The sequence below is a fragment of the Vipera berus genome (assembly GCF_964194415.1).
Source record: "Vipera berus genome assembly, chromosome: 2".
Lineage (NCBI taxonomy): Eukaryota > Metazoa > Chordata > Lepidosauria > Squamata > Viperidae > Vipera > Vipera berus.
The window spans coordinates 57303637-57316265 of NC_138203.1; the positions used below are offsets into that span (position 1 = coordinate 57303637).

The following is a 12629-nucleotide window of genomic DNA, read 5'->3' on the forward strand; positions in this document are numbered from 1 at the left end:
TGATGTATGAACCATCATATATTGGGAAATAAGCTATGTTCATGGTATTGTGGATGATACAAATGTAATTTTTTTAAAAAAAGTTATGTCCAAAACCTAGTTCATGTGGTTTACCTAAAGCAACCATATCACTTTGAAGGTGCAGCATAATTTTACTTTCATGTAATCAATAATACAGTATTCACTGGACCCCCAGGAAACTTCTGATACTTTTCTGAGTGGCCATGAACAAAAGCAGTACAGACCGTATATATCTTTGGCTCACTACATGGCAAAGGCAAGACAAAAAAAAAATCCAGTGGAAATTACAGCTTGATGTTGGAATATTTTAGATAAGCTCATCCATGTAACCTTATTATTTATCCATTCTTACTAGGTCAGCATACTAGCAATATGTCAGCCCTCCCAGTTATTACCATACTGTCCTTGTGATATGGTCACTGAATAGAACAGTTTGGTTTACTGGGCCACAGGTTCCTGACTGAATCTTCTCCCTGGCTCCAAGTTTGGCATCAAACCAATATCAGAAAGTTGATCCAATGAAACAGGAGATAGATTACCATCTTATCCACTGGTTTAAAGTGTTAGAGAGAATTCAGAAGAGACTTCATGAACAAACAGGTGCACTCGGGAGGTATTTAGTTGAATAGTAAGTCCTATAGTCCTGTTGCTAATGTTATTTTTCAGCCCATCTACAGATTTCTTCCCATTGTATTTAAAATCTGCATGAATTCTGAGACTGAACAATAGCTAAATCCACACCCAAACACCCAAACAATCAAACCACTTGTCCCTTTCACAGAAAGAAAAAACAATAGAGCTATTTGCTTCTTCTGCACAATCTACAATCCATGCATATACCTTTTATAAACATAACACATCCTTTGAAAACTGTTTGAGGAACTCAGTAGGACTGAATAGAATGAAAATTTGGGGAACTAAGAAAAAACAAATTGATTTGATTGGTTAAAAGGGAAAAGCATGATACAGCCGTTCGATGTTTTTCTTCTAAGTGGATATTTCGTATGTCAATGCTGCTAACATTGAATGTTCTTGCTTGACAAGAGATAAAGCTATTTCATATGTTAAACTTGTGTATTACTTTAAGAGCTAGAATTAGATTATTGCTGGGAGGAGGGAGGAGGAAGATTGTACCTCAAGGCTGTCTGAAATAAGAGGAGATAAGAACTTGGTGGGTTGTCTAACAGAAGAGAAACTGATTCTTCAAATTAATTGGAGAATGTGATTCATGACAGAAATAGAAAGGTGGAGAATTGTGTTTAATATATTGTGCAAAGGGGAGGGGATCCAGATTCCAGATTCCTCTAGCAAGCTTTTGCCGATGTATAGGGCTAATAAAGGACTTTTAAGGTAAACAATGCCTCAGAGTCACTTGAAAAATTCATCCGTCGGAAACTTGACAACATGAAGGAAAAGTATGTGAAAAAGGGAGATAAACTCATGATACCTATTTTGAAATGGACCCACAAGAATATAGACAACTTGTTTCATAACATAATTTAGGATGAAAGTTTTAGCCCTTTCTTTCAAAATTAATCAACACTTTCACTTTCTTCTATATATTTATTCACTCCACTAGATCGTGTCACCTTCATTCAGATTTATTACATTATTTCCCTTTGCCTTAATTTCATAGTTCTACAACATATTGTAGTTCTTTTATGCACTTCATTTGTTAATTCATGCTCATATCTTTTTTCTTATCTTATATCCTTTCCTGTTTATCATGCCCTTGGTCAATTAAGGCTTTCACATAATATTTTTAGTCAGATTGAGAAATTATAGACTATATAGTCCTTGGAAATCGTAAGCATAGTACAGTCTGTTTGGGCAGATTTTATTAATTATAGCCAATCAAATTTGCTTACACTATTCCATGCAATCTTGAAAAGAACTTGCAAGCTGCTTATTGTTGCCCATATTCCCTGAGTGTAGTTATATACGTAGTGTATTGATACACATTCAGAGTTAGACATAATTTAATATTGAAAATGGTTTTTTAAGTAAGAATTGAAGAGGCAGGTCAGTAATTTTCTTGAATAATAAGAGTACAGTGGTAGCCTCCTGCAAAATTGCTTCTGTAATCAAGATTTTAAATGCAGTTTCTACAGTATGTAATAGTTTTTTTAAAAAATTAACACATATGACCATATGACCTCAGTTATTTAACCAGGGTTACCTCAGCACGTATTAGTCATTCTTTTCCCACAGAAATTAATAGCTTGAGTTAGTCAGGACAAGTTTAACTTACATCCATTTCAAAGACTGACTCTGGAACCAGCCCAAAATTAGCTGAATGAAAGTCACAAATGAGCTTTGTAACAGAGGAGGGATTTGAAGTCAGGTCACTCAATTTAAAGGAACACTAAGCATGTTGTTTTCAAGTTATTTAATCACTTCTGTCTTTGTGACTTACTGGATTGTGTATCAATAACTGCTTGTTTGAATTCTTGTAAACTCTCATGCTTGTGACATCAGTAATAGTATCTATCCACATTGTCTTTGACATTTTTTCATTGCCTGCAATTTTTCCAGGTATCAGATTCTTCTCCGATAACTCTTATTTTTGAGTTATGTGCCCAACAGTTGCAAGCTTTAGCTTCATTATTAATAAATTCAGAGAGCAATGTGTTTTACTTCATCAAACATGGAGTGATTGTTCTACTCTGATTTGAAGTACTCTTAACAATTTTCTTCAGCACCTCAATTCAAAGCCATCAAATATGTCTTTGTCCAGCTTTTCAGATGGTACAGCTTTCAAAGCCATTTGTTCCTATTGAGAAAGCCATCAGCTTTGTTAACAGTGTCTGATGTTGCTGCTTTCAGGCATAAAATGCTACTATTTACTTGGTATATAGTCTGGACTGCAAGATGAAAAGAACCCTAAAGCAAAAAAAAAAACATTAGAATTGTGAGTACATAAGCTCATATTCTGAATAATTTTCAAAACATCTAAAATAATCAAAGTTGACAGAAAATCATATGGTAGATCCAAATGTATAGTTTTGGTCAGTTATTTTGTTGAATTGTTCTTTGCAAACCTCAGGTATTCTATGATTATTTTTATGCTATTTTGTAGAACAAAATAGAACTGCATGCAATTCTGTTATCAGCAGTAATATTCTTTGATTCGAATATTACAAATGTTCTTACAAATATTCTGCTCCATCAATTCTTGGAATTATTAAAGTTTATTGTTTTCTAATTTTTCAAAAGTTATTAACAAAAGAAACATATAGTTGGGATTTAGAATGATCATTCCATAGATTAGATTGATAATTTATTTACTATTAACTCAAAATATATTTTAAAACTATTAGAAATCTATGTAGATGTCTTAAATTTTGTACTGCAGTGTACAAAATAACAAAGCTGCTTCTCAGTTTGCAAATTTATGAAAGCAATTTACCAAAAATGGATCTTAAATAGCCTAATAATATGTACTGAAGTTTAATTATAATGATTCAATGATCCAGTATGAATCTTTAAATGTACCAGAGTCCCAATAATAATTCTGATATTCCAGTTATGTTTATACCTTGAAAAATATTTGTTCCCAAAGCTTCCTTTGTAAAAACAATTGCATTTATCATTGAAGTACATGAAGTTTTCTACTTTTCTTTTGTTGTTGTTTATAGTGAATACATGTTTTGAGAACCCTAGGAATTTAATTTTATTTATTTAATGTATATTATAACTCCCAGTGTGAGGTTTTCACTTGAGATATGAGTAAATATTTGCTGTTACATATTTTTATGTATTACAGTCCAAAATAGTAGTCATTTGAAATGAAATAAATGTTCAAGAAAAAATTGTGAATTGTGAGGTCTTCATAGTATTTCTATTCATTATACAGTGATATAATGAAGGTGAAAACCACCACAATTTGTATTTAGAGTAAAATGTTGTTTTGTTTTTGTTAGCATTTTTAAAAGACAAAGATAAGTGAATTTGTGGTTCCAAGGATTTAAGCTTCCCCCACCCCATTCAATCATATCTGATTCTTGGAAGCTGTCTGGACCGGTCCCTGCAGTTTTGTTAGTAAGGTTTTTCAGAAGTGATTTGCCATTGTCTCTTTTCTAGAGATGAGAGAAAGTGACTGACACAAGGTTACATACCTGGCTTTGTGGCTAAGACAGATTAGAATTCACAGTATCTAGTCAATTATGAAACATTGTCTTGTTATTTACTTTCTACTTACTTACCCTTCTTTACTTTCTTCAGTCATGAGATCTAAAATCTAATTTCTAGCTAGAACACTGACCTTACCAAATATTTGCTTCCCTAAATACCTGGATATTCAGCCATTATAATATCAATCAATCAATCAACCAACCAACCAACCAACCAATCAATCAATCAATCAATTAGAATAGAGCTGGAAGGAGATGTTGGAGATCTTCTAGTCCAACCCTTTGCTCATGCAGGAGACCCTATACCATTTCAGACAAATGGCTGTCCAGTCTCTTCTTTAAAAGAATGGGATGAATCACCCACAACTTTGTAAGGCAAGCTGTCCCACTGGTTAATTGTTCTCACTGTTAGGAGGTTTCTCCTTAATTCCAGTTTCCAATCCAATTCCAATATGTAGGATCCTAATGACCCTGAAGTGCTAGTCTACCCTGGTATTTGTCAAAACCATTATTGTTTTATCTGTCCTGGTCTTCTGGCTTTAAAAACCTGAAGAAATTGTCTCAGGTCTCTGACTTTCAGGGAGCTATGTGCACAAGATTTGTTTCTTGAAAAGTTTAGAACTCAACTACAATTTACTTCGGTTTACATCAACTCAACTACATATTTTCATAAGTTTGTTAATTGATTTCTATTTGTTGTCTGTTCAAATGTAAAAATGGATGGGGAAAATGCTGTTTTTGTTGTGATAGTGGTTCAGGGAAACTGATCATGTAGATTTTAAAGAATACTAGACTTATGACTGGAAAAGTTTAAATTCAAACTCACAGTAAGATGTAATATGCAACTTACTTTAACATAATAAGAAGCCATATTTTAAGGATAATTTGGTGTTTCAATAATAGCATTTGTTTAATAGCTGTACAATGTTTTATACACAGTTTATATAAGTCAGCTATGTTCTATCAGGTCTATATTAACACCATAGCATGCATGCACACAGTAGGGATACATCTTATCCATTTTATCATCAGTGCTGCTTAATTGTTCCCTTAAAATTCTTCAGTGATCAATGATACTTTATTCAGATATTTCAGAACATTTAAATCAATTTCTAATGTTTTGGTTAGAACAATTTGTTTTTCACTTTAAAGGAGACTGTAACCTGACTATTCTAAATGATACTAGACAAAATTAGTCTTGTGGTCTGATCAGTCTTTGGGAAAAACTCAATCTGTCCAACAAACCTAATGCAAGCATACATATTTTCAAAACATTGTTTTCCAAGATTAAAAGAGGCTAATTACTGTTGTGAACGATAAGCACAAAATACCACAGACCAACATATTTGCAGTCCAATCGCAGACAAGAATTCACATCTTTTCATCTCAGACCTTGTCACCCTTCAAGATAGTTCAGACAAAGAGGAGTATTAACTCTATTTTTATTGTAAGGTTACATTAACAGAGTATTGCAAGTCTGAAAGTACATCTCTCCCCTCTTGCATTTATAATCCAAGAAACTAGGGCAACCTCTGATATGTCTGCTACATCCCCAATCTTTTTGCAAATGGATATTGTATATGGCATTGCTGAGAAGATTGGTGAGTGACAGCAGGAATTATTAAAGCGTTATCCCAAAATAGGTGCAGGGTGTGAACACCCATAAGGCTTCTGGTAGGAGGTTTAACATGTTCAGGTTTCTGTCCTGTACACTTTACTTTTAAAATTATTACTATTAAATTTATATATCCTGTAGACCTGGCTGTTCCACTACAATTACACATGAACATACTTTTTTCTAGTCCACCAGAAGTATTCAAATTATTTACATTATATATGTGTATACACACACACACACATATATGTATGTATGTATGAATGTATGTATGTATATGTATATATATACACACAAAAAAAAACACAGTTTGGAAGAGTATATTGTGTACTATATGCAGGGTAGTAGTTTAGCAATAAACTTTACTAGAGTGATAAAGAAGCATAGCAATGAATAACCAGTAATAAAAAATTACATGTTGTGTTGAGTGAAGGTATTTTTCCCTAGATTCAGTCATATTTTATTGTGTATTACAAATCACAACATCATTAGAGAATTGTGTTCAAGACAAAGCTGGCTTATCTAAGTAATGTATAAGACACATTAATGGGAAAAAAATCTTTGTTAAGAACCCACTATTGTTATTTGTGTAGTCTGAAGAATTTAGCTTTACGCTAGAGTAATGATCGGTTTGAGGAGATGCCATGAGTTCTTTTTGTCTCATCTAAGGTCTAAAAAAAATAGGTCTGTTTCGCCTCAGGAGAAAGCAGTGGGAAAAATAGTCACTAAAATGGTCCAGTGACAATTATTAGCAAGGATATTGCCATTTTATTTTCAGTTCAGCATGAAAATGAAAGCGGATGCTGTAAGGATATGTTTAGTAAATTCTTAGTGAACTTCATATGATCTTTTTAGAGATTATTTACAGTTTATCATTAAAAAAATCTTCCATAACATTTTCTCAGTGAAACTTGGAAAAGAATGTGTCTACAAGGATTTCTCTTATTAAACTTTACAATTGGCAGGTCTTGATCCCTTTTTCAAGGTCTACATATAACGAATGTCCATTACTGGTACAGTTTGGACTGCTAATACATAGTAGTATAGCTATATTTTATTTTTAAAAATATTATTTTCTTATATTCTGCATTTTCTATAAGCACTAGAGGTACGTATAATTTCTATCATCACTCCAATCATGGAGATAGGTTAGAAAGAAAGATTAACAAATTTTCAGAGAGGAACTGAGGCCTTTGTGATCCACATCAGATAGCAAACAAACAAACAAACCCATAAAGAAAGTTAGGAAGGAAACAATACTGGCATGTGTCTGTATATTTCCTGCTTAAAACTTCACATTACTGTACATTTGCTTAAAAATGATCTTTTAACATTTCTCACCATATGTTTTATTGTAATACAAGTAAGACTGCTTTTGCTTTTTAAAATACAATTTATATAAATATAATATGTAAATAAATTATATTTAACAATATAGCTATATCAAGACAAATTGTATTTAATATTATATCATTATAATTATAAATACAGTATAATGATATTTTTTTCTCACACATAATTTTAAGATGAAAATTGAGCAATTCACTTTGCCACAGTATCATAATTAATTAAATAGCAGGGAGAATATGTTGACAAGGAGGCCCTATAATCTTGCTTTCTCTTTTCTGTGCAGCATGTGATAGTTACCATTGGGGACCCCACTGCAGTAGTCGCTGCCAGTGTAAAAATGGAGCTTTGTGTAATCCCATCACTGGAGCCTGCCACTGTACTGCAGGATTCAAGGGATGGCGCTGTGAGGAACACTGTGACCAAGACACATATGGAAATGATTGCCACCAAAAATGCCAGTGTCAGCATGGAGCCACCTGTAATCACATTACTGGAGAATGCAGATGTGCCCCTGGATATACTGGAGCTTTGTATGTGATTGATATATTGGTTATGTGTGGAATATTAGTGAATTTTACAGTTATTTTTTTCTTTTACAAGGAAGATGGCAATATTGTCCTCATGCTATGATTATTCTTCTGGTGATGATAAAAAGTAATTTGCGCTCTGCGAATAGTTTTACTGGGATTTGAAATGTTTTCTCAGTTCCAAATCCAATATGCCAGCTTGTGGATAACTAATAAGCAACAAAAATATGACAAAACAAACTATATCTTAATATTTTGAGGAATATTAAATGTGTATAATGCACTGTTTTTATGTTTGATTCCTTTTTTAATACGTTGGAAGGGTTTTTGTCCTTAGGCAGTATAAAAAGAGTTTAAGTAGATTCTAGTTGAAACTTCAAGACTAATCAATATACTGAAGCTGAATATTTCATGGTCCAGAGCCCATTGGATGAGATGTGGAAGGATACCATTTCATGCATCCGACACAGTGGACTCTGATTTACAAAAGCCAGAATGAATGTTCTCAGTATATTTTTATAACAATAGAAATATTAAAACAGTAAATATGAGAAAGTCAAGAAAGAAAACTCTGGTAATATAGTGTGTATTTGCACCAGGGAAATGCAAGTTCAAATCCATCCTAGATTGAATCACGATTATTTTCCTCTTACCATCCTATCACAACTAAATAGATCCAACTGCAAAATTGCTTGGAGTTGATTTGGGAAAGGATGATATCAAGCTATAATGAATTCATCTACAGCTTGTTCATGCCAAAAGTTCCCTTGAAATTGCCTAGAAAATCATGGACCAGAATATAGAGAAGGCATCATTTTTCCCCAAAGCAATCTAAAGAATGAACATTTCAGCAACTCACCTGAATACAACATTTCTGTAAAGGCTAAAACAGGGGTAGTGATCAGATTTTATTTTTATTTTTTAAAAAGGGAATAGTTAATTGTGAATAGAGAAAGCAGGACTATAAGCTATTTTTGTATATAATTTCTTTTAACTTTATATAATAAATATATTTGATTGCTTAAGGCATAAGCCATGAATATAAGCAATATAAGAATATTGACTAAGTAATTGTGCACCACACATAGCAACAATATACAATCTCTAATTCAAGCTTAGTATTTTGCCACAAAATAAAGTAGGATTCAGGAGACAATTTGGAAAAAAATTAATCAAAAGTCGATAAAGGATATTTTTAAATAGCAAATACATTGAAACTTTTAACATTTTTTTTCAAACTTCCACTTTTTATTTTTATATAATATATACTAGCCATTTCTATAACAACAAAACTATCTAATAGGTAAAACCCAAAATCAAAGTTTCCTTCCCCCCCCCCTCAAGCACAATGTCCAGAGGCGGTTTCCATGCAATAACAAAATTTATTGTGTTCTTTTTTTGTTTTTTTAATCAAAGCAATCAGTTTAGCTATCTCTGCTAACTCCATCAACTTTTGCGGCCGTTTGTCCTATTTCTTTTTCATTTTTCTTTTTCCATTTCTTTCACAAACAAATCAACAAATATACCGCATACATAAATACATACACGTAAGTTTGGATGCTGCTCGTCCATCTCCCCTTTCACTGTATCCACCCTCCTTCTCTCTCTTCCCTCTTCTCTACTTTCTTTCTCCCTTTCTCCTTTCTTTCCTACTTCCCTCTTCTTCCTCTCCTCTCCTCTTTCCCTCACCACTCCTCTCCCGTTTCTCCCCACTTCTCCTCCTCTTTCCCTCTAACCTTCCTACTTCCTTCCCGCTCCTCTACTCTCTTCCCTCTCTCCTCTCCTCTCTTCCCTCCCATTCCTCTTCCGATACAATTCAGGGGTGAGGTCCAAGCAGCTCCTCTCCTTAGATTTTCAACATCTATATTAAGTATGATAACATTAATTTTCTATTACGTCAATATTTCTATACATCTGGCCTTCTCGGTATATACTATAAATTTTTATACTACCTCCGGTTATGCAACACTGTGTCGCCTGGGTCTCCCTCCTTATCTCCTCATTTTTCTTCCATCTAAATTAGTGTTAGCCGTCTTTTAAGCCTATTCTCTTTTTCACCCACTCGTAAAATTTTCCCCAAATTTCATAATACTCTGACTCTGTCTTATCTTTAATTATCATTGTTAATCTATTCATTTCCGCACATTCCAATATTTTCCCGATCACCTCTTCTTCTGGAGGAGCTTTCAGTGCCTTCCAGTTTTGTGCAAACACAGTCCTAGCTGCAGTGGTTATATGAATAATCAAATATGTGTTCTCTTTACTATATTTTTCTGGTAAAATACCCAACAGGAATATTTCTGGTCTTAGTTCTATACGTTGTTTTATAATAATAATAATAATAATAATAATAATAATAATAATAATAATAATAATAATAATAATAATAATAATAATAATAATAATAATAATAATAATAATTTAATTTTTATACCGCCCTTCTCCTGAAGGACTTATCATCTTTTCTATCCATGTTCTAATTATATTCCAATAGGTTTTAGCTTCTACACACGTCTACCACATATGATAGAAAGAGCCTGGTATTTGATGACATTTCCAACATTTCATAGATCTGTCCTTAAACATTTTAGCTAGTCTTTCTAGAGACATATGCCATCTGTAGAACATCTTGTACATATTTTCTTTATACGCTGTCACCATTGTCAGTTTATAGTTTCTTTCCCATAATTGCTGCCATCTATCTAATTCAATCGTATATCCAAAGTTTCTTGACCATTTTATCATTGACTCCTTAACTTGTTCCTCCTCTAATTCCCTATATAGTAAGTAGCTATACATTTTTAAATCCATTTTTCTTCAGTTCCCGTAAGTATTTCATCTAACTCTGTTCTCCCCAAATTAAAACCATCTATTTTAGCATCTTTTTAATATTTATTTTTTTATTTTTTTATTTTATTGAATTTATATACCACCCTTTCCCGAAGGACTCAGGGCGGTTTACAGGGTACTTAAAACATTAATACAAAAATTAAAAAGAATTAAATTTAATCCCTGAAAAAAAATATAAAAACCCCAATTAAAAACTTTCAGCCTGGGCTGGAAAGCTCGAAGAGCCAGGTCTTCAGGTCCCGGCAAAATGAACGAAGGTCGGGGGCGGTCCTAAGCTCCGCGGGCAGCTGGTTCCAGAGGGCAGGCGCACCCACAGAGAATATCTAGATTGTATTTGTGTTCTCATGTACAAATCCATGTTTATTCCTCGTTCCTCTGTTGTTTGGTTTTCAGCTTCCCCGTGTCTGTTAGTAGGTCTTTATATCTTATAATGTTTCCCATGTTAAACATATTGGGGTGTATTAACGCTTCCATAGTTGAGAGCCAATCTGGAATCCTCAAGTAATGCTTCCTCTTTATTTTCTCCCAAACCATCAATAAAGAATTCCTGATATGATGTCTCTGGAAATAGCTGTGTATTCTATTTTTCTCATACCATATGAATGCATGCCATCCCAACTGTAAGTCATGTCCCTCTAATGTCAATAATCTAGTATTCCTTAGTAAAATCCATTCTCTCATCCATGACAATGCTGCAGCCTGGTAATATAATTCCCAATTAGGTAAGCCAAACCCACCTCTGAGTCTTGCATCCTGTAACATTTTTAGATTAATCCTTGCCTTTTTCCCCTGCCAAATATATTTCAAAATTATTTTATTTAGCCCCTCAAAATATTTCTTTTTCAATCATATTGGTATTGTTGAAAACAAAAACAACAATTGTGGTAATATATTCATTTGGATTATTGCAATCCTACCCATTAATGATAGTTGTACCCTTTTCCATTTATACAAATCTACTTGGATTTGTCTTTTCAATTTATAATAGTTATCTTCTTTAATTGTTATACATCTTGCTGTCAGATGAATCCCCAGATATTTTAGCTTCCTTACAATCTGTATCTCTAACTTTCCCATCAATTCTTCTCTTTGTTTTTCAGTAATATTTTTCACTAACATTTTTGTTTTATCTTTATTGATCTTCAAACCTGCTACCTCACCATATTTTTCTATTTGTTCTATTAATACAGCTGCTGTCTCTAGTGGCTCCTCCAAGTTAAATACTAGATCATATGCGAAAGCTTGTAGCTTATATTCTTCTCTCTTAACTTTCATACCTTTTATATCGTTATTCTGTCTTATAGTTCTATTTAGTATCTCTAATGTCAATACAAACAATAATGGGGATAAAGGGCATCCCTGCCTTGTTCCCTTCATAATATTAATCTTTTCAGTCATACCTCCAATAATCATTATTTTGGCTATTTGCTTATTGTAAATTGCTTTAATTACATTTATAAATTTCTCCCCAAAATCCATAATCTGTAGATGTCTTATCATGAATTGCCAATTCACATTATTGAATGCTTTCTGCACATCCAAAAACATCAATGCCATCTGTTTTTGCATGTTCAAAAAAGGTTTGTTTAGCTGCCTTTATTTTCATTGCCACTTCTTCATTTTCTATTAAGTTCATTTTATGCTTGTTCAAGTCCATTCAATTTTTTAACTTTTTGTTTTGTGTATCTTTCTGTAATTCTTTCTCAAAAGTATTATATTCTTCTTCCAGTTTTTCCCTAGTTTGTCTTTTCTGATTATTCTTTTTCCCCATATAAGATATAGCAAGTCCTCTCATGTACGCTTTCGCTGTATCCCAGACATTTTGAAGTGAGGTATCTTCTTTTTTGTTTTCCTTGAAGAAGAAAGTCATTTCTTTTTCCATATATGGCTGGAAGTCTTTTTCATTCAATACAGTTTGATTTAATGTCCATCTTGTTCTTCTTTTGTCCTTTCCATATAATTGTCACTGGGTTGTGGTCCGCCCATGTGTTTATTTCTATGTTTATATTTTGTGTATTTGTGAATAAGTCTATTGATGTCCATATCATATCTATTCTTGACCAGGACAGGTGTCTGTTAGAATAGAATGTGTATTGCTTCTTTTCTGGATATTTTTCTCTCCAAACATCTAAT

At 33.0% G+C, this 12629-nt stretch overlaps 1 protein-coding gene across 1 annotated transcript in view; it reads left to right on the plus strand.

The window, feature by feature from the left end:
• MEGF10 (multiple EGF like domains 10) overlaps positions 1 to 12629 on the plus strand; it is a gene marked incomplete at its 3' end in the record, with an annotated part of 102395 nt that overhangs the window by 46922 nt on the left and 42844 nt on the right. Inside the window, exon 6 of the mRNA XM_081320283.1 lies at positions 7403 to 7649. Coding sequence (XP_081176409.1) covers positions 7403 to 7649 — 247 coding nt within the window. The remainder of the gene's footprint in view (positions 1 to 7402; positions 7650 to 12629) is intronic.